The 22,670-nt window shown below is 43.3% G+C and overlaps 1 protein-coding gene and 1 long non-coding RNA gene across 4 annotated transcripts; one reads left to right on the forward strand and one right to left on the reverse strand.

Annotated features, from left to right (window-relative positions):
* Window positions 1–2,345: 2,345 nt before the first annotated feature.
* Window positions 2,346–21,063, reverse strand: BTBD3 (BTB domain containing 3). Of its 3 annotated transcripts, XM_072140456.1 has the most exons (6): window positions 20,905–21,058; window positions 16,003–16,065; window positions 14,288–14,546; window positions 14,057–14,147; window positions 13,046–13,164; window positions 2,346–8,534 (listed from the first exon to the last, which is right to left on the reverse strand). In XM_072140456.1, the coding sequence occupies exons 2-6, from the start codon at window positions 16,004–16,006 to the stop codon at window positions 7,502–7,504; spliced, it is 1,506 nt and encodes a 501-aa protein (XP_071996557.1). In that variant the 5' UTR covers window positions 16,007–16,065; window positions 20,905–21,058; the 3' UTR covers window positions 2,346–7,501. The 3 variants fall into 3 exon arrangements, with proteins under 3 accessions (XP_071996557.1, XP_071996558.1, XP_071996556.1); XM_072140457.1 differs by lacking the exon at window positions 16,003–16,065 and having other exon boundaries at window positions 20,905–21,063; XM_072140455.1 differs by lacking the exons at window positions 16,003–16,065; window positions 20,905–21,058 and having other exon boundaries at window positions 14,288–15,126.
* Window positions 5,280–14,335, forward strand: LOC140121171 (uncharacterized). The gene is made up of 3 exons (XR_011854039.1): window positions 5,280–5,352; window positions 6,531–6,670; window positions 12,727–14,335. It is a non-coding gene; the product is annotated as an uncharacterized lncRNA (long non-coding RNA).
* Window positions 21,064–22,670: the final 1,607 nt, after the last annotated feature.

Genomic DNA, 22,670 nt, shown 5'->3' on the forward strand with positions numbered 1-22,670 from the left:
GATATGAGGAGGCCTTTTAGCCCTTTAACCACAGCTATTACTGATGTTGAGGGTGAAATTCTGGTGACAGGTCTTTAAATCCTGCCATGGTGGTAGAGCGACACACAGCCAACTGCTAGTGTAATGATGTAAGAGGGAGCCATCACACCTGACAGTCACCCTAGTATGGAGAAGAGGGAGACCTATAGTTCAGTGTAATGTGTACTTTCTGCAGCCACATGTTTTGCCTCCCAATATAGCATTTATTTGCACTATAATGCTCATCCACACACACTAAAGGTCCATAGACTGCAACACCTCCTTGACCGCCAGTGACAAGATTTATCACCAATGAAGCATTTATGGAACCACCCAAGACGTTGGTTATGTAAACCTTCCAGTGTGCACAGGCCCAGCTGCAGCATCTGCGGCTACTTGTAGCATTTTCTTCTTTCTACAGCCAGGACAGCCACTGCAGTACAGAAGGAGCAATCTGCCTGAGGCTCTTCTCACCAATCCCTACTAATTGCCAATCCTATTGATAAGTCATTAAATAGGTTAAGGATAAACAACTCTTCTTAACATATTGATTATTTTCTTATTGTCAAGACCAGCTCCAGACAGAATGAATAGAGCTTGAAGCAAGTTAATCACTGCCTGAAATATATCTGATCTATCTATCTATCTATCTATATATATACACACACACAGTATATATATTATACAGTTGGAACCAGAAGTTCTGCCATGAAATGAACAACCCCAGAAAAAACAACCCAATTTTTGTCCATTAGGATTACCAAATATTTACATGTGTCAAAATGTTAGAATAATAAGAGAATTTTTTAATACAAAGGTTACGTACATTTCATTAATATTGGAAACCATTGTCCTTAACCCCTTAAGGACGCAGGGTATTTTCGCTCATTTCTCGCTCTCCATCTTCAAAAATCCATAACTTTTTCATTTTTCCATGTACAGAGCTGTGTGAGGGCTTATTTTGTGCGTAACAAATTTTACTTTCCCCTGATGTTATTTATTATTCCCTGACATGTTGTGGTAAGCCGTAAAAAAATTCCAAATGTGGAAAAATTGAAAAAAACTGCATGCGCGTCACGTTCTTGTGGGCTCAGTTTTTACGACTCTGCGCTCCAAATAACACCTCAGCTTTATTCTTTGGTTCGGTGTGATCAGCCCGTGAGCCCTCTTCATACAACCTTCACAGCTCCGTGGTGGATATATCCGCCACGGAGCGTGAAGGGGTTAAATTGTATGGCTTCTGGTCAAAATCTTCCACGAGTTGGTAGGTATTTGGGCCCATTCCTCCTGACAGAACTGGTGTAAATGTGCCATGTTTGTAGCCGCCTTGCTCGCACCATCCTTTTCAGATTTGTTCGTCAATTTTCAATAGGATTGAACTCCGGGTTTTGTGATGGTCACTCCAAAACATTGACCTAGTTACCTTGAAGACATTTTGTAACAGTATGGCAGTAGCTTCAGTCCATTTAGGAGACTCATTTGTACCAGAGCTTAAAGGACATCTACCACCAGGATGAAGGATTGTAAACCAAGCACACTGACATACTGGTGCCCCCTCTGGCAGGATCTGCTCTTCTTTTAGCTTTTAATGCCTTTATTTTTATGAGATTATGCAAAATGAGCCTGAGGGGCTCCAGGATCAATTAAAAGCTAAGGAGCCTGGAGCCCTTCATGCTCATTTTCATACTTTCTAAGCTTTTTTTTGTAAAAGCAAGGGCATAAAGAGATAAACAAAGAGCGGATCCTGCCAGCAGAAGCATACATCAGCATGCAAATGTGCTAGGTTTACAATTTTTGACCCCTTTGTAGATTTCCTTTAAACTTCCTTGCTGATGTCTTAAGATGTTTCTTCAGTTTTCCCACATATTGCTTGTTCTTAATGATCAACTTTAAAGTGAGAGGTAAATTGATTGTATAAAGTCAAGGAGGCGGAGAGTTTAACGCTGAAGTCAAGGTGGGGAACTCTGAACACCTCCTCCTCTGTCATGGAAATCATAGAGATGTAGTTAGTGATGTCTCTGGGTGCATGGCCATCAATTACAGGGAAGGGGCTTTCTGAGGAAGAGAGAACTTGACATCAGTGTTAAAATCTCCGCCTCCTTGACTTTATACAACAAATTTACATCTCACTTCAAAGTTGATTTTCTGGATGATGCCACCACACTGGACCATGAAAGAAACAAGATCTGGGAGGTGTCCAGCTGCTTAACAACAAACTTGTAGCAGTTTATTAGGTCAATATCTGCTGACAGGTTCCCTTCTGTCTTATGATCACAGAGTTCCAACAAGATTTCTTTATGAAATGAAGACGTCAAAACAGTATAAAATAATTTAAAAAAATGTCACTTTTATTGTAGGAATGAAAAACAAAAGAAGTTAAAATCATTAGTTTTTTTAAATGAATAAAACTGGATAAAAGCAGTGTCACCCTCTACATACACTCAGCTCTAGCTGCTTCACACTTCAAATACCAGATCACCAATACAATACACTGCAGTTACGGTCAATACTGAGAGGATGGCATCAGCAGGGCAAATAATCTGCAAAACAATACAGAACACCGGCAATGGCCTCGTATATAGATCTATTGTACAAACATTAACGGATCGAGGAAAATAACCGACCTGGTTCTGCCTTTGTCAGGCGCCATGTGTTATGTATGCGGTCTGAGGGGGCATGTTGACCAGAGAGCTGTGCCAGCCTTACCTTGGGTGACAAATATTCAGCTACACGGATGCTGATAGCAACTTCAACCATGATAGGTGGAGTAAGCTCCTGTGCACACTGAAATAACGGTCTGGAAGGTCAAAAATGCAGAATTCAAACTAGAACGGTAAGATTTCAATTATTACCTGATCCCCTATAAAGGAAACCTACCACTATGGATCTACCTACATCCGGTGGTAGGTGCATCTAACATATGTAAGGATAGCCCTTTTTAGGACTAATCCTTTACCTTTGCTAATCTTTAATCAGGGTAATAAGCAAATTTTCTAAAGAGGCTACTGGGGAGTGGAGTAGCTGGAGCTGAGGCTACAAGGCGCGGCTACTCCAAGCCCCAGTAGCCTCTTTGATCCTCCTACCGGCATATCTCAGCACACAGCTACGACGAGCTACGCACCCTCGTCCACGAAAACGGAGTTCTGCGCATGTGCAAAACACAGGTCAGCGGCTGCGCAATCTGGGCTCCAAAGCTGATGCTACTGCGCCTGCGCAGAACTCCGGCTTCGCGGCCAAGTGTGCGCAGCTCCTTGTAGGTGCGCACTGAAGATGTCTGGGTAGGAGGATCAAAGAGGCTACTGGGGCGTGGAGTAGCCGCACCTTGTAGCCTCAGCTCCAGCTACTCCATGCCCCAGTAGCCTCTTTAGAATATTTGCATATTACCCTGATTAAAGATTAGGGGAGTAATTAAAAATGGGCTGTCCTTATAAAAAAAAAAAAAAAAAAAAAGGGCTATCCGTACTAATAGGTTTCCTTTAATTAGAAGTAAAATAAATTGAAAGTAAAACAGTGGAGATGGGACTTCCAAAACAAAGGCACAAAATATTGAAATATTGGTACATAAAATAATAATTATTGATACGTTCCATTATAGTATTTCTATAAAGTGCTTATGTGTATCGTGTTTAAGAAGTTGTATGATACAAAAATAAAATAAAAGGAAACCCTCACCATAGATAAACTATCACAGACACTTGGTTACAGTTTGGTTAATTTTGGGGTTAAGAGTTGGTCATTGAGATAATAAAACATAGATTCTAGCTGCCAGATATAGCGCCACTCTTGTCTTGTGGCCTGTGAGTGGTATCGCATCTTAAGAATAGAAAGTTTTTGTAGTGTTTATAACACTCAATTTTGTCTCAGAAAAAAAAAAAAATACACAATGGGATAGAATTATCTTTAGTTCACAGGAAACACGGTGTAAGTGCCTAAAACAACCATTTAGGTCCTCATTTTACCACAGGGAACCAGGCAAGAGGTGGATTTTGATTGGCTGCACTGGGCAACTATTCCTTCGCTGCTAGTTTGAAATTTCTCCCAAATAAGTTCATGGATCTATTAGTAAACTCTTTAGACTATTTATATGTTTAGATGTTTGAGGGACTATAACAAAATCAGGCCACTAAATTAAAAAAAAATATTAAAATTGGTGGCAAACTATATAGTGATTTGGAGATGACATCAAAGATGACTTTGATTAATTTTATTAAAGGCTCCATTGCTTAGAAGGAAATCTGCCGTTTTTTTTAATCCTCTGTGAACCAAACATACCTTGAGACTGCTGTAGTGACACTGATGCTGAAACGTATCTTGTTTAACCCCTGAACTGAGTGGTTTTCCTTAAAAAAAACTATTAAAAAATTCAGGACCTTGGGAAAGCTGGGTGTACGTTGTCTGGCATACATAAACACATTACTTCCACATACACAGGAGCTGCCTGGACTGTCCAGACAGGACTAATCAACCTGAGCTGGATACACAGCAACTGGGTGATGGTGCAGCGATTAATTACTTCTGCCTGTCAGGGACAACACAGTGATGATGTATTCTTGTCTTATGTTGGGCAGGACACAGCTGGAGCAGTGCATAATTCGGGTAAGGGGAGAAGCGCTGGGGCAGCCACAGCGATAGAGACTCATTATTCTAATTTTAGAATTATTTTTAAGCAAAACCAACCAGTTCAAGGATTAAACAAGATATGTTTCTGCATCAGTGTAGCTACAGCATTCTCAAGGTATGTTTGGTTTAGAATGCATAAAAACAAATGGTAGATTTTCTTTAATTTCTCATCATGACATGCCATCACTTCCTTTAACGGACTATCATTCACATTATGACTGCAGGGAGGCTTCATAGAATATACACCTTCCAGAAAGGTTTGGAAAAATTTACTTTGTTGTTGCTTAAAAGCAGCCATCTGGAACCTATAATCCTGGAATATCTGAAGCCAAGAAAGTTAAGAAAAGAGACATCTATATTTGAACTATAATTTTCACAGTTACTTTTACTTTACACTAGAGCAAGGGGAAGAATTCACAATATGAAGTAGAGCCATTAGGTTATAAAGTAGGGTAAAGCTCTCTACCAAATGTCATTTGATTCACATTAGACTGGGAAAAATGGCTCAGAATGGGTTAAAAAAAAACAACTCTTCTCATCAAGGATAAACTGATTTTGTTCTGCAATTCTCCACCCCACCCCCCCTTTGAAAAACAGGGGAACGAACAATTAGCCAATCACCTGCTTTGGCCTTTGTTTGCCAGGGTGTCACTTCCTGTATCTCAAGAGAACCCAAAGAAGGGATGGAATAGGGTACGGCCGGATATTGGCGAGGTAAATCCAATTTATCACGTTTTTTTTGTCAATTTTTATTTACAGCTTTCTGCATAGATCTCCAAATAATTTTATATCCACTGCCGGAATCTTATTGCCAATCCGGCTCCATCCCCCCCAAGACGTAAAAATGACTCAACTATTTGATCTTATTCTATACATACAAGATGCCTGCCCCAATGTCTACTCTCCAGCTGTGGGAAAACCGCTTTACTGCATGCTGCAAATTGTAGTTTCAGAACAACTGAAAAACATTTTACTGCATACAGCAAATTGTCGTTTCACAACAGCTGGAAAGATACAACTCAGAAACAAAAACAATAGAGTTTCAATGGTAGAAATTCAAAAATGTACAATAAAATCTTAAAACTTATTTGCTACTAAAAAATAAATCTTCTTACCACATTGCATCTCACTATATAATGTTTTTCTATAATATCTGATCCTCTGTAGTGCAAACAGTTACAGTTATTAGTGTCACGGCTTAGAATGATTCTCCTGGCAATTAAAGGTCATTAGCAAAAAATGTATTCATACCCGTGCCAGATTAGGAGCAAAAAGCCATCTGTGTAATGTAACAAAAAATGCATAAAATGCAGGTTGTAATATTTCATGTAACATAGACCGTAATAATTTTACTACTTAAGAAATAAAATTAAAATTAAATTTAAAAAAAAAATCTCTTCCTTTGGTTAATAGGTTATGACTTGCAAATTTTTTTTTGCAGTTTTTAATAAAAATCAAGTTTGCACTCCTTAAATAATGTACAAGCCACCCATTTACCCTAAAAAAAACACATTTATGTAGGGTTAATAGATAAAGGATACATGATATCATATGTGAAGCGGTAAACTGCACCGTTTAGTATTGAAAGGAACGTTAAACACCGAAAATACACCAAAATAAAAAAATGTAATGTATCCAGGAGAGCTGTCATGTACCCCCTTATTCTAATATTTTATGTATGGGTGTAAGACAACTGGCTGCAGCAGGAGTTTCTCTGCCCTGCCCTTACAATGTCAATAACTTTTCAACAAACTTTATATAGATCAGTAGTACAAGCAAAACACAAGATATTTAGAATATACTGTTTCTTATGAAAGCAAAGTGCTTCCTTCTCTACTTACTTTGGCTCTAATTATTCTCCCTTGTTACCCCCTTCTTTGCTTTTTATTTAGAATTTCTGCCGAATTCAGTTCTGCTAGCAAGAAGGACAGAAGCAAAGATCCTCTATGGGAAAGGGAGGCGGAGCAGGAGCTAGGACTCCACCCAGAGAGGACTGCAAATTCAGAGAGAAGATTACACGCCATGAAACAAGGTTGGACTACCGATTTCTGCAAAGTTTTAAGAAAGAAACATTAAGTCACTTTTCTTTGTCAAGCCTTGCCCCCCTTTAGCTGGGGCAGTCTTTGCACTAAGCAGGAATTCTACAATAATGTGTCAGAATCAGTGTTGGACTGGATCCGGTGGGCCCAGACTCTAACCCAATACAGGACCCTAGAGGTCTGGCTGCAGACATCCAATTTTGAAGGCTACTAGGGTTTATTTTTTAGGGTTGATGAACGGTGGGTCCCCAGGATAATTTTATCTGGTGGGCCCAAGGAACTCTAGTCCGACACTGGTTAGAATTATTCAAAAATTGTGATTTAAAAAAAAAAAAAGTCTGGTTATATTTCTTGCTCAATTTTGTAATTCATTTCCAAGTTTATCGTTCCTTCAAACAATGGTCTCTATGTGGGAGGAGCCAATATTATTGCAATGCATGCAATGTGATTCTACCAGGGGGGCTGAGTTTTATGTAGAGGTGTAATAGTTTTGCAGTCATTCACTTTAGTATCTTAAATAGGTATTTGTCAGAATATTTGATGGGCTTTATAAAGAAATGTTAAGAAACAGTACAGGTAAGATGTATTTATCAAAATATCGTCTCTTCTGCAAGCTTCGGGTTAATGAAAGTTTAGAAACTATTTTAGAAAGTGCCTTTAATTTACATTATTACTGTACAAGTGAAATCTATACCAAACAGCTAAGGTAAATTAGATATAGGTGGCATTCTCACCGGTATTTTAAATATAGATACATCACATTCAGTCTAGTCTCATACTCGGCATTGCACGATAGGTCCAGTAGACTCTACAATAGATCTTTGTTACGCATAGAAAATCAGTTCGGGTATCTGTCCTCCTTGCACCCCGGTTCCATTCGTGCTGTCTGAGGAGCACTGAAACTGCACAGTTACTTTCCCACACTGCACCTCGGTCATCCCTTCCTGTCCAAAGTAGCTCAACTCATTGCCATCCAGGACCACACTGGCCGTATAGAAAGTGTCTGGTTCGATTTGCACCGGGTACTCAAACCAGACCGGAAACGTGTTGCTTGACCCATCTGAAAAATATTTGCTTAGATTCTGTCCCAAAATCACCCCTTGGCGCTTCAGTTCAATTTTAGCGCTATATTCGGCTGACCCGCAACTAGAGCCGTAGAGACCGAAACCTGCAATGAACACCCTCTTATCCACCGAGAACTGGATGCTGTCACATCGACCTCTGTAGCGCCACTGGTTACTGCGGTAGGCACAGGACTGAAAGCGGTGGCACCTCTGAGGGACTAGACCCTTCCTGGGATTGCTTACAAATTCTAAATCTGGTTTCTTAGCAGCTGTATACCAAAGGAATATATCATTCGTTTCGTTAAGAGTCAACACTCCGGATTGTGCTGCCCCGTTGGCGAAATCGTCAAGCAACATAGTTGGGATGCGAATTAAATAAAGAGCTTTGCCCAAAACTTTCCTCTTGTTCTCTATGGTGGGAGTTAACTCTTGACGTTGACACTCGATATCAGCCCAACTCAGAGCTGCCTCAAAGACAACTATTTCTTTGGCGTTTAAAGTCTCTCGTTTAAGGATACTTTCAAGCGTCTGAAAGTCAATGTCGCAAAAACCTTCGCTTTTCAAAGCAAGTTCTGCTTGGGCATCAATCACTTCCCAACACCTCTGGGTCAGATCAGGTTCTTCAAACAGGCAGCTTTGAGAGAGGAGAACACAGGCATTCTTTGCGCTTAAGCTGGTCTCTAGGAAGTTGACACATGCTCTGGCGAGGTGGGGGACGATATATTTTTTAGCAGCGTACAGGGTTGCCAGGACGGTATCAGCGGCCAAGTCAATTTCATCACAATACAAATACCTACATAAAAGAAAACAGCATGTTACAAATAGGGGTTCTGCACATATTGATTCTGGTTAGTGGATCTGAGGCAGGACCATTCCTTGGAGAAATGTAGACGTCCAAAATAATACACCAAACCATTGAAACGTAGAGAAATTAGGAGCAATTTCTCTTCTCTTTAGTGCTCCCTATTCAAGATGTCCTCACAGTCATGCCTACTAAAGCATGAGCACAGTAAGAGTACCCCACATAGGAATCAAATACCCCCTCTGGGGTAAACATGGGTCCTAAATAATATAATTTCTGAAGATCAAATGTCATTACATTTACATACACTGATAATATATTAATAAAAAAATATTGTTGGGTTGTTCTGAGATCAGACAATTATAAGACCCATTACATACCTGCAGCCAAGTGGACCAAGCCAAGAACGACAGGACATTGGAGTGACCTACACAACATGGGATTTGCCAGGAATGTAATGCATCTTTATGGTATTTACCTCTTTACTAAATTTTACTGATCTCTGACTAAAACAGGCATGGTTCTAAGGTCATGTATATGTTGGGTTCCAACACCAATCCATAAAAGTAATGTTCAACCACCAAAATGTTACTTGTTACTGTTTATCATCATGTATTTGTGAGTGCGGTAACTCAGTGGTTTGTATGGTCTCCTTCTAGCACCTGGGTTGAAATCTAGTAAAAACCCATCACCTACAGTGAGTTGGCACAAGCAAAAGAAAACTGGGTAGCAGAGTCAATACCATCATTTAGTCATATGTCATCATAGGGGAGTATTACATTTCATAGCTGGAAGCCTCAACAATTGGCTGTACTTTCTATAGGAATGTAAAAGATCCTTCCACAACCCGAACCTTAATATGCAAGAAATTGATAATAACCAAAGCTGTTTTGACTTGTTATTGGAATATGCTGAAAAGAAAACCCTAATTGTCAATTTATATGTACCATGACCACCACGTAAAATGGCCACAAAAGTTGATTTAATTGAGTTGTCCAGTATGTTTAGTATATGGTGTGGATAAGTAGGTGGTCTTTATACTTACACATACATTGGGTCACATTTACAAAGAATGTGGTAAACTGCGCTAAAAGTAACAAATTAATTATGAACGTGCGCCAGAAATCATGAATCTGACCCCCCTGCATTTCCCCAATAGAGTGCCCCATCTTTTTTGTAGTGCACCTCTAACATAGGGCGAGCGACAGACTTTGCATGTTAAATCTGGCGCGTGGTCTGACCGAGTGCGGACACTTCATAAATACCTGCGCAAGCAGTTTATACCCCAAAGAATGCACAAGGTCCGACAGAAAACTGGCGCAAAGCCCTCAGTAAATGTGCCCCATTGTGTTTGCCTTTTGTGGGTGGGTGCAAATTCTCCAATGTTTTGACTCCAGTCTTACCACAACCAGAGGTCGCATTAACGCCTCACCACGCGTCATAGACGCGTGATGAGGCGCCATTACCCCCCAAAATAATTGCCATGCGTAAAGTTACGCTTGGCAATTATTCCCTGTAGCGCGCAGGCAGAACGGCCCGGCGCGCGCTGCAAATGAGGTAAATGTCAGTAGCGCGATCGCAGCGCGCGCCGGGCCGTTCAGCGGGACACGTGACTGGGGGCGGGCCGGAGTGAGAGCACCCGCCCCAGGGGAGACATGTGGGCAGTGGCGTACCGTCCGCGGTCGCCATTGAGACCGGGCCCATCAGAAGGGGGGGCGGGGCTGTCACCAATGCCGCTCTTTCCCCAGCTCTCCGCTATCCCCTGACCCCCTCCCCCCTCGTCCGCTGCTTGGCTCCTCCGCTCCCCTCGGCTTCTCTGCTTCCCGGCTCCTGTGCCCGAATGCGACAGACAGCCGACTGTAAGTCCCTCTATGTATGTGCTGTGTGTATGTGTTGTGCATGTGCTGTGTTGTGTCTGTATGTGTGCTGTGTTGTGTCTGTATGTGTGCTGTGGTGTGTATATGGTGTGTGTGCAACCTGTGAGTGTATGTGCTGTGTGAGAGTATGGGCTGTTTGTGCATGGTATGTGCAGTTGCACTGTGAGTGTACGGTGTGTGTGCACTGTGCGTGTATGAATATGCTGTGTGAGTGTATGGCGGGTGTGTGTGCACTGTGATTGTATGAATATGCTGTGTGAGTGTATGGTGTGTGTGCACTGTGATTGTATGAATATGCTGTGTGAGTGTATGGTGTGTGTGCACTGTGCGTGTATGAATATGCTGTGTGAGTGTATGGTGTGTGTGCACTGTGCGTGTATGTGTACGGTGTGTGTGCACTGTGCGTGTATGAATATGCTGTGTGAGTGTACGGTGTGTGTGCACTGTGCGTGTATGAATATGCTGTGTGAGTGTACGGTGTGTGTGCACTGTGCGTGTATGAATATGCTGTGTGAGTGTACGGTGTGTGTGCACTGTGCGTGTATGAATATGCTGTGTGAGTGTACGGTGTGTGTGCACTGTGCGTGTATGAATATGCTGTGTGAGTGTACGGTGTGTGTGCACTGTGCGTGTATGAATATGCTGTGTGAGTGTACGGTGTGTGTGCACTGTGCGTGTATGAATATGCTGTGTGAGTGTACGGTGTGTGTGCACTGTGCGTGTATGAATATGCTGTGTGAGTGTACGGTGTGTGTGCACTGTGCGTGTATGAATATGCTGTGTGAGTGTACGGTGTGTGTGCACTGTGCGTGTATGAATATGCTGTGTGAGTGTATGGTGTGTGCGGATGTGTGTGCACTGTGAGTGTATGAATATGCTGTGTGAGTGTATGGTGTGTGTGCACTGTGAGTGTATGAATATGCTGTGTGTGTTTATGCTGTACGTATGCGTATTTGTTTTGTGTATGCAGCGTGTCTGTATATGCTGTATGTATGAGGGGGTAAGCATCGCTCACCCCCTCCTCCTGTCCTGTGTGCCCGCTGTCACGGCGCACACGTCACAGCACTGCACACACTACACTCACCCGGCACTGCTCTTAGGCCCCGTCGATCACAAACGCAGGCAGCTGCGGGCAGGTAGAGATGGAGCAGGACGGGGAGCAGCAGCTTCGTGGCCCACATGCAGTGGCGTAACTAGAAGAGGCTGGGCCCCATGCAGAAGTTTGTCATGGGGCCCAGCCTCTTCTAGTTACGCCACTGCATGTGGGCCACGAAGCTGCTGCTCCCCGTCCTGCTCCATCTCTACCTGCCCGCAGCTGCCTGCGTTTGTGATCGACGGGGCCTAAGAGCAGTGCCGTGTGAGTGTAGTGTGTGTTGTGAGTGTAGTGTGTGCAGAGTGTGTTGTGTGCGGTGTTGTGGTGTGTGCTGTGAGAGGGGAGTGTGTGCAGTGTGAGTGTGTGCTCTGCTGTGAGTGGGGAGTGTGTGCCGTGTTGTGTTGTGTGCCGTGAGTGTGTGCTGTGAGTGGGGAGTGTGTGCTGTGAGGTGTGTGTGCTATGTGTATTACCGAAATTTTCATACTCCTCCTCGGGTAAAAATACTCCTCAAAAATGGTGAGAGGAGTATTTTTACCCTTCTGGAAAAATGTTAGTGCGACCTCTGACCACAACATTACGGAGGAAGAAGCGTAGTTCCTGAAGATCTGATATAACCTGACAGTGTTCACTAATATATAATAAATTTCCTTTATATTGGACCTACTGGAGCCCTTCTTCCACCTTCATGATGCTACATAAAGTTGACATGTTCTCCACATTCCAGAATCAGACCGTTCCCTAGATAAACGAGGACTACACTATATCTAGAGATGGGAATTTATGGACTATATATCCGAGTACTTCTATTCTTACATAATCAGTCAATTACAGGATCCAATTAGAGCCTCGGTACACTGCAGCAATAGCCAAGCGAGCCCAGGGTGCTCCGTGCCGTAGAGAGGTCAATGTATAACCTTGTGTATGTGCTGCATAGGCTACATATAATGCAGACAACATGCCTTCTTCTCAGCTACTTTCACACTTGAGGCGAGAGCTGATTTGTATTGCAGAAGTCTCACACTTTGAACTCGTCTCCGGCTCCTCTTCTCTCCATGCTCGGTGCTCTGGGATCTAGTTTCATGCACCATTTCCCTGTACTTGCATGTATAAAGCTGCCCCCTACTTACTGCATCCATATATCTGTACTTGGGACTCAAATCATCACTACATCGACTGCCCTAAAATCTCACAATATGCATTTATATCTCCATAGGGATAAGATCACAGGATATACACATTCTGATTTGTGTAATATCAAGAGACACAAAGTGAGCGTCCAGACTCATCTCATCATTCCCTTCGTGCTGTACAAGTTCGGAAGAGAGGAACATCAAGAAACAAATCTCATTCTGGGTTTCCTGCAAAGCGTAAATGATGACTTTAATAAGCCCCGGAGTCTACAGTAAAGAGTACAGTCAGTGATTTGCTAATAGCAGAGTTATGGAAGGACACCGGGTGGATCCTGCTAAGAAAAGCTTTGTAGAGTATAGATACAAATGGACAATTTATTACAATGTAGGGATAGAGCTTACTTCAGCATGGCCAGGAAAGCAGCAGGTTCAACATCTGGGATACGGATTTCATCTTTGTCCTCTGCAAGCTCTCCGTAAAACATTGCGTGGAACACCGAGCTCCCAACGGCAAGAACGTACTGGGGGGTGAGGACCACAATAGGGGAGGTGAGCAGGACCGAAGAATAGTGGTCACAAAAATAGAGCAAACATATAATAAATACACAGGGATGAAAAGATAGATAGAAGTAAGTAGGTAGAGGGAGAAATAAAAAAGTAGGTAGGTAGAAGTATGGATGGATAGAGAAGTAGGTAGAAGGATGGATGAATAGATAGAGAAGCAAGTAGATACATAGAATGATAGATATATAAGTAGATAGAAAGATAGAGAAGTAAGTAGGTAGGTAGAAGAATAGATAGAAAAGGGAGGTAGATAGGTAGAAGGATGGATGGATAGATAGATAGAATAGATAAGTAGGAAGGTAGAAGGATAGATAGAGAGGTAGGTAGGTAGAAGGATGGATGGATAGATAGATACATAGAATAGAATAGATAAGTAGGAAGGATGGATAGATAAGTAGGTAGGAGAATAGATAGATAGATAGATAGATAGATAGATAGATAGATAGATAGATAGATAGATAAGTAGGTAGGTAGAGAGAAGTATAGATATAAGTTGGTAGGTAGGTAGGTAGAAGGATGGATAGATAAGTAGGTAGGTAGGAGGATAGATAGATGAATATATATGATAAGTAGGTAATAGAAGGATGGATAAGTAGAATACATGGAATAGATAGATAAGAAGGATGGATAAGTTTATTGATAAATAGATGTGTGATAGAGTTTGTCTAGAATTCTAGTTTTTCAACAGGATTGTAGTTAAATATTATTCTCCCAGTTATTCCACTCCAAAAAAAAAAAAAAAAACATTTAAGTTATAAACTCGGCTCTGCTACATTCACACAGCCGACCTAACTCTTCTGACAAGGTTTTCTGCATCAGTTTATAGAAGACAAGATGGGCACTGCTTACCTTATGTCCCGGCAAGCTCTGCGTCCCGCTTGGGGGTCCCACCACAAAATGCACATCTGCCATCAATTCATTGTTAAACATCACAGAGTTCCTAAAGGGTTAAAACGGCTTAAATAAGATTAACCAACAATAAGTAAAAAAACCATCCCCCCCAACCTTCCAAATACAGATCCATTGTATTCATGTAGGAGGACCCGCTGGTAGAGGTAGGACCCCCGGGTGGTGCCTCACCTCTCTCGGATGGTCCCGTACAGCCCTTGCCAGTTTGGGGACGGGATGGTGTTGTTGTTAGTCAGGTTTTGCTGGTGATATTGCTGCACGGCGTTGGAGTTGCTGTTAGCTGGCTTCTTACTCAGAAAGATCTCAGCAGCCATCTTCTTCTTCTTTCGGTTTTTTAACGTAATTATTTCATAGCAAACCGGAGGTAACTTGCTGCCGCTACTGGAACTTGCCTTTTTGGGACCTTTTTTGGAGCGATTCTTGACCGTTTCTGGAAGCATCAAGAAAAAAGTCAGACATTTCATGTTCTTTCCTTTGGCATCTACCATCAGTATTTCAGTTCATGCAGCGTCAAAGTCGAATATCCCCAAAAAAATTAATAAATTCCAAAACGAAAACAAGTGAAAAAAAAAAAAAAAAAAAAAAAAGCTGAGACTTCTGCTCTCTTTTTCCGAAACGTGTCTTCAAGTTTGATCCAGCACTTGATGTGATAAATCTATTCCGGGCATGTCTCCGGTTTTATTTCCCGGCTGGGCCACCTATTGTGCAGCGGCAGAAAGGAGAGCGCGTATCGCCGGCTGCATGGCTTATAGTAAATTAGGTTAACGAGATCGGATTGTGCTCAAAGCAGGGACGGTGCATGCGCTGACTCGTGTGCTGAACGCATCTGAAGAGAAGTCGAGATTGCAGCTTTGCAGATGGTGTCAGACAGTCAATAGCTTTGAGCCAATAGCTGAAGCCACAGATAATGATTGGACCCAGCGTCGCTGCCACAGTGTTTGTAATATACATCGACGCTCGGTTAAAGGGGACACGGTATATACAGTACAAAGCCTCCAACTATATACAAGTGTACACACACATATGTATATATACAGATCCGAGAAAACTGCTCATCACCCCCGTCTCTGCAAATAAGATGAGGTCACTGCATGTTGTTCCGTTCCCAACTAACATAATGGGCTCTGACAGGATCTCCGAATTACTAAGCCGTGTTAATTAGGCCAATGGCTACGACAGACGTACAAAACGGTGTGAAGAAAAGAAATAATAGAAAGTGTCACTTCTCTCCTTTCTCTACCTCCTCCCCACCACCACTACGGGACCTTATGGAGGGGATTTTAGGGAACACAGGGGTCAGGCAGTCACATTGCCAGAAGTGACCTTATTTCACGGATCAGAGTTGAATTGATTTTAGATGTGACATCTCTGGTCTCGGCAGGGTCCCGCGCCGTGGTGCGAGTGCTTTTATTCATGTGTTAGGGACCAATGTTTCATTAATGCAGACGGGATGGTGTTATGGTGGTGGAGGGAGACTTTATGACACTATAGGGGCCTCATTGCCGCATATTCACTCACCGCATCAGCAACTTCCATACGTCCTGCTATTTATAGCCCAGGAAAGCTCTCGTTACGGACAATGAGTGATCTCTTTCCAGGGAGTTCCCTGGTCTATTGCTTGATGCAGGAAGGCGTTAACCCCTGAGTGGCAGGAAAATACTCTCAGGCTGCGGTTTTGTTGCAGCTTTTTCAGCAATAAACCAAGAAATCGCATGAAGACGCATAAAGATTTCATAATCCAGAACATCTGATAACTCAGCGCATCACAACAATCCTTGCAATTTCACTGCTCTACAGGGTACGCTGGGTGCTGCTTATGTGGCAGTATTCCACATTTAATGGGAATCTACCATCAAAATCCATCACGATAAACAAGGGACACTTACTCATAGATCCAGGCACTGTGACTGGTAATTTTCTTATATTTGTTATCCATGGCCTCCTTCCTGCTAAAAAAAAAAATAAACTTTTTAAAATATGCTAATTAGGTAGAGAAGCTCTTGGGGGGGCATCACCGGAACCCCTTCTTCACAGATGGATACATCATCTGCCCCTATCACTGCCTGCAGTTATCTCACAGTGGGAGGGGGAAAGTTCTCCTGTACAGTGTAACAGCCTGTGAAGCTACAACACAGAGGAGTTATGGTAATTTCCCTCCCTTCTGGCTCATTAGCATAATTTTAAAAGATGCTTTTAGAAGGAAGGAGGCCTTGGTTAACAAATAAAAAAAGATTAACACGGTCACATGCCTGGATCTATGAGTACCTGTCAATGGTAAAGGCCTCCCAGAGCCCTTCTGGCTCATAAGAATAATTTTAAAAGTTGATTTTAGAAGTAAGGAGGCTAAGGATCTATGAGTAAGTAAACCTAGCATGATTTATCATGATTATTTTGATGGTACATAACAGCAGGAGTCCTGATGTTCCCTATGCACGGTATAGGGCACTGCAATCTGGGGAACTCCGCTGATCATGAGGAAGATAGACTCCCCCATTCTCCCAGTGGTTGACCTCACACTATTCAGAATGTTATCCGCCACTACCCTATGGTTAGGTTATACCAGTTAGGTCTGAAGCACACCAATACGTGTGGTCTATGAGACACAATGGGGCAGATTTACTTACCAGGTCCGCCGGAGTTCACCTGATTCTTCCCGGTGAATGTAAATGTGTGTCTCGCGACACATTTATAAATGTCAAATCTCGTGCGTAGTCCGAATCCGTCGGGTTGTCCAGTGGCCACCCCCAATTTCTGTCGCTTGCAAGCCGTCGCCGATGCGCCAAAATTCGATCACGTGCGCCAAAATCCCGGGGCAATTCCGCACAAAACCGAAATCGTTGGGTAACCCGACGAAAATTTGCTCAGCAGACCCATATGTGTGATGGCCGCACTACACTGACCAGACACTGCTCTGAGGATGGGAGTTACATATGATATGAAGGAGTTCCCACATTCCTGCTGTACTGCAGTCATGTTTTGTGGAGAGACTGCCACAGATCACGAAAACGAGGGGTCCTAGGTACCTCAGTCCAACCCCTCGTCACTGCATGTCAGTAATAGAGCAGACGGCCGCGCATGACCGTTCTGCTCCATACATCTCAATGGAGCCGACGGAAATTGCCGAGCGCCTCGATCACTGATCTCCGTCAGCTCAAATTCCTGGACTGAACTTTGAAACACCGAACTGACCTGACCTGACCTGATGTGCCGAGTTCGGATCAGTGATTCCAGGTTCACTCCAGGAAACCCCACAAGTGCACTGAGCGAGTTTCCTGGTCCATACTTGCTCTATGGCAGATGGCCTCAGGACACTTACACACAAACGTTCTTTTTCTGCTTCCCACAAACCACAGATCCCTTGTCCTTTTTGCGCTCAGTGTGACTTCAGTATTTTCAAAATTTTTCCAAACTAACATTTTTCCAGAGCAGTCATAATACTCCTGTTTCGCTAAGGAGGAGTATGACAATTTTATTATTATATTATATAGATGTCTATTTATACAAGAACATCATCACAGCCCATGTTTTCTGTGCTTAGATTATAGTAATTTTACATCACGCATTATGACCCATGACAGCTCAAGACCAAGCTACACGCCTACACCCCAGACCAAGCTCTTACTGACACCACCAACCCCCCCAAACCAAGCTCTGGGTGATACCACTGAACCTCTTTTCCCCCAGACCAAGCTCGGGCTGACATCGCCGCCACCTCCCCTCAGACTAAGATCTCGCTGACACTGCCAAATCCGCCACCTACCCCTTTCCCAGACCAAGCCATGGCCAACACCACCCACCACCCCAGACCAGGCTATGGGCGACACCGTAGACCCCCCTCCCCCACCCCCAGACCAGACCTCTGTCCGACACTGCTGACCCCCTCCAGACCATGCTCTGGATTTTGTACAGGTGTTAACGCAATCATGTGACCAGAGATTGCTTTATCTATCCCTAGATAAACCCTAATAAACAAGATCATAGCAGAAGATTTTTCTCTCAAAGCTTGCCGTATATGGACTAATACTGTACTATAATATATACACAGGGAGCATTATTTTATTACCCAGGGTCTGGGGTGCTGTATGGAGTGGAAGCAGCTCAGTTATCGGCCAAGAATACCCTGGTCAATGTTGACCGACCCTGAGGGAGAGGACTGATCTCACTGTGCTCTGTCTGATCTGTCCAGCTGGGCTGGTGGAAGTCCTGGTCAGGGATCCCAATGATAAGGTTATGTATAAAGGTATGAATAAGCAATGCCTACAAGATGAAGAACATAGAACATAACGCTACATGGATTACTCAAATGCTTCAGAATTGTTCAAACAATTATTATGTACAGTAAAAGAGCCGCAAGGCCAATAAAGGGTTAAACTATCTGCAGCAGAATAATGACCGCTATCGATCGCCGATATACTTCACTCCCACTCAGAGAAATCATTCTCCCATCCCCAGCTCATCGGTGCTCACTCGTTACACTGCCCCTCATGTACCCTATGGAGAGTAGATGGTTATGATTGGGAGGGGGGAAATATTTAGGACAACAGGACCTTCAATATAATGGAAGGCAGATCGAAATGAAAGACTTCTAGGAATATAGCGAAAAGCTGCAGTAAAACCGTTTACAGTCAGCGATCACATGCCCCAGTGTTGGGTCTATCGCTGACCCGGGGGAACATCAGATCGGAAGGGAGAGTGGAATACCCCAGATACAACGGTAGGTACACTGAGTTGGACTACACTACATAGTTGGACACTTCCCAATGAGAGTTGACTGTAGAACCCCCCCCCCCCTCCCATGAACCCCTTAACAAAAGAAATGGTAACACCCAGTTGTCAATATATCTTAACCGGGTCCTGGTTACTGATCACTTGTGCTGAAATTGTGTCTTACTGTAGCAGGAGCAAGAAGTCCTCTGATAACTCTCCATTCTCATTGGTCAGAAGTTTTCTAGCATTTTTTTTTTCCAAATATGATGACCACTACAGACAGCTATTACCTTCAAGGAAATCTACCAACAATATCCACCACATTCACACGGGAGGATCTTCAGCAGGAAAACTCATCTAAACTTGAAAATTACCAACATTAATATCACACATGATAAACCAGGACACTTACTCGTAGATCCAAGCACCGTGACTGTGGTAATCTTCTTATATTTATTATCCATGGCCTCCTTACTTCTAAAATCAATGATCAAAATCATGCCAATGAGCCAGAAAAGTTATGGGGTGGCATTACCAGATCCCCTCCTTACTATGACTTCACAGGGTGCTACATTGTCCCCCTTCCTCCCTCTGCCTGGTGTAATCTTACTGCTGCAGAGGAATTTTCAGCACAGAGTGGGAGAAGTGCTCCAGCACAGTGTAACAGCCTGTGAATCTACAACATGGAGGAGCTCTGGTAACTCCCCCCAGAGGCATTCTAGCTCATTAACATGATTTTAAAAGTCGATTATAGAAGGAAAGAAACCAAGGATATCAGATGAGAAGATTACCACAGTTCCGGTTCCTGGATCTATGAGTAACTGCCCCTGGTTTATCATGCCTGATTTTGATGGTAGATTTTCTTTACAGGGGTTGCCCAGTCACATTAAATGATTCCCTATTCACAGGATAGGGGATGACTTTCTAAACAGCGGTATTACAAGCACAGGGGTTTATTGCGCCCCAAATGAAAAGAGCAGCAGGAACAAAATAGCCGGGGCTCCCGTTCTTGTGATTGGTTGGTGTTGCTACCCTGTGGATAGGGGATAACAATCAAAATTCCTACTCAGAACAACTCCTTTAATGGCAAAGAAACAGGGATAATAGTAGCCTGCAGCCAGTGGTGTAATTAGGAGGGTCAGGGCCCCATAGCGGACTTCTGAAAGGGGCCCTTTCCCCCTTAAAAATATACACATTTGTATACTCACACATGTGAGTTACAATAACACATAGTATATACACACCATTTATATACATACAGCATATACACATCCCATATAAACACATATATCAAATACATACAGACATACAATACTGTATACAGCTTATACACGCACATACAAATACAGTATATACATACACCACACACATATACAGCATATTCATACCCAATACCCTAGATCCCGGGGCCCCCTGACACTGTGGGCCGCATAGCAGCTGCTATCCCTGTAGTTACGCCCCTGCCTGCAGCCTATTGCACCAAAGCACTGAAGAAGAAGTGCAATAGCCTGCAATGAAAGGGCTCACCTGAAGGTCGGCATCGCTGGACCAATCTCTATCCTCAGCGACCACAAAGTCAAGTTCATCAAAAACTGCTGACCCTACAGAATCTTTACACAACACAGCGCCACACATGGACCATGGCCGTGTGTAGTATTGCAGCGCAGCTTTACCCACTTGGCATTTCCATCACATATTGCAGACATGTGAGCCCTGACATCATCTATGTGTGTGAACTAGGCTGAGAAAATCCTATTCCTGTGCATGTGATGCAGACTGGACCGCTTCTTCCATAGTGTGAACACAGCCCTAGAGCTTCAGGAATAGGACGATGTATTGTTACTTTTTATTGAAAAAAAACAAAACAACATATACAATTCTGATACTATGTTATGGGAAGCCACTCATAGAGGAAGAACTACAAGTACCAGCATGCCCTGCGCGTCCACATCACCAGGACCGGTGATACCCGCAGCCCTGCAAAGCAACAAAGCTCCCAGTGACCCGACCATAATTACACTGCAGCCCGCGGCAATGAAATCATAGCCCTCAGTACACACCACTGTGCAGCAGTCTCTTACCTCACTCTCCGACCGCTGCGGTACCGCTCCGTTACCGACAAAGCAAGAAAACCGGAAACGGTGAATCGGTATCCCAGCAAAACAATCTCAGTCGTAAAATCCCGCCCCCCTTGGGAAGACTCAGCCCCCATAGGGGAAGGGTGAGGGCGCTGCAGCCAGTCACAGCGCGGCTCACAGCAGCGTCCAGCCAGGGTACTGTGTGAGGAGAACTGTGATTGGCTGGAGAGATGACGGTAGTAGAGGGAAGGAGTGCGGGGCGGGTCAGGGGAGGAGCCAGGAGGGAGCGGGAGCCGGTGACCGTGCCGGGATTTTTTTTTAATTCTTAATTTTTTTTAATTTTTAAAGGAAAGTTGTTTGAGGGAAGAGATCGGGAAGAAAAAGTGTTTTCTATAAACGTTTAAGTGATCATTTTATTTAAAGAGGAACTTTCCAAACTGACCCGGCGCGGAAAGGGTTCATATATAAGGCGTTCTTCACTTTCCATCATTTCTTAAAAAATATGATTTTGCTTCATCAACTCACTAGACTTATACTGTGGCCGCCAGAGACTCTGCTTTGTTCTGCAAGTCAAGTATAACAGAACCCTGTGAAAGATGCCTAAGGCTACATTCACACAGAAGGATCTTCATCAGGAAAACGCATCTAAACATGAAAAGAACTCTACCATCAATATCAGACATGATAAACCAGGGACACTTACTCATAGGTCCTGTGGTAATCTTCTTATTTTTGTTATCCATTGCCTTCTTCATGCTAAAATCAACTTTTAAAATTATGTTAATGATCCTGACGGGCTCTGGTGGACATTACTCCCCCCCTCCCTGCTTCAGATTCCCAGATTGTTACACTGTTCCCCTCCATTTGACTACTTCTCCCCTCACTCTGCCTTCTGTAATCTCACAGAGAGGGAGATAAGTGCTCCTGCACAGTGTAACAGCCTCTGAAGCTCGGCTACTATGGCTCATTGGCATAATTATAAAAGTTGATTTTATTAACGGTAGTGGGCCACGGATGACAAAAAAAAGATTATCAAAGTCACGGTGCCTGGATCTATGTCCCTAGTTTATCATTGTTGATTTTAATGGTAGATGGTAAACGGACAGAGATATGCTAAAGAGTCAAAATAATGACAATCTTGATTATAAGTACAAATAAATGGTAAAATCAATTAAAACACACCAAAAATGTGTATTCCCAAAAACACCCCCTGCAACTGCATGCAAATATTTCATCATGATGCACATCAAACGTTGTGAATATGTGTCCTGCACGACTGATGGATGTATAAATACAATGTATGCAATAATAATGCAACCCAGCACAAGCAATAACCAGGTCCAAACAAAGACTGAGCCCAGAGCACACGATGCCAGAAAATATATTTAAAAGATATCGAAATACAAGGGGTGAGCCGGAGCCTCTGCACTGTGGCTCTGTAACTACTGTGGGTTCACCATTACTTTATGCTAACAAGTCAGAAGTTCGATGAGGGTGTTACCAGAGTTACTGGGGGTCATTTACTAAGGGCCCGATTCGCGTTTTCTCGACGTGTTACCCGAATATTTCCGATTTGCGCCAATTGTACCTGAATTGCCCTGGGATTTTGGCGCACGCGATCGGATTGTGGCGCATCGGGGGGCTTGGCCGAACGAAAACCCGACGTATTTGGAAAAACCGCCGCATTTAAAAACGGAAAATGTGTCGCTCGGGACGCGCTTACCTGCACTCAGCCGGCCTCGGTGAATTCCGGCGCGTTCCGATGCTTC

The sequence above is a fragment of the Engystomops pustulosus genome, chromosome 3, assembly GCF_040894005.1.
Source record: "Engystomops pustulosus chromosome 3, aEngPut4.maternal, whole genome shotgun sequence".
Classification (NCBI taxonomy): Eukaryota; Metazoa; Chordata; class Amphibia; order Anura; family Leptodactylidae; genus Engystomops; species Engystomops pustulosus.

What these genes read in the sequence shown, in the direction of transcription:
- BTBD3 (XM_072140455.1), bottom strand. Translation starts at nt 14,604, where the DNA reads ATGGTAGATGCCAAAGGAAAGAACATGAAATGTCTGACTTTTTTCTTG. An exon ending in TACGGGACCATCCGAGAGAG is followed by an intron (nt 14,148 to 14,287) that starts GTGAGGCACCAC and finishes TTAACCCTTTAG; the next exon opens with GAACTCTGTGATGTTTAACA. An exon ending in AGAGCTTGCCGGGACATAAG is followed by an intron (nt 13,165 to 14,056) that starts GTAAGCAGTGCC and finishes CTCACCCCCCAG; the next exon opens with TACGTTCTTGCCGTTGGGAG.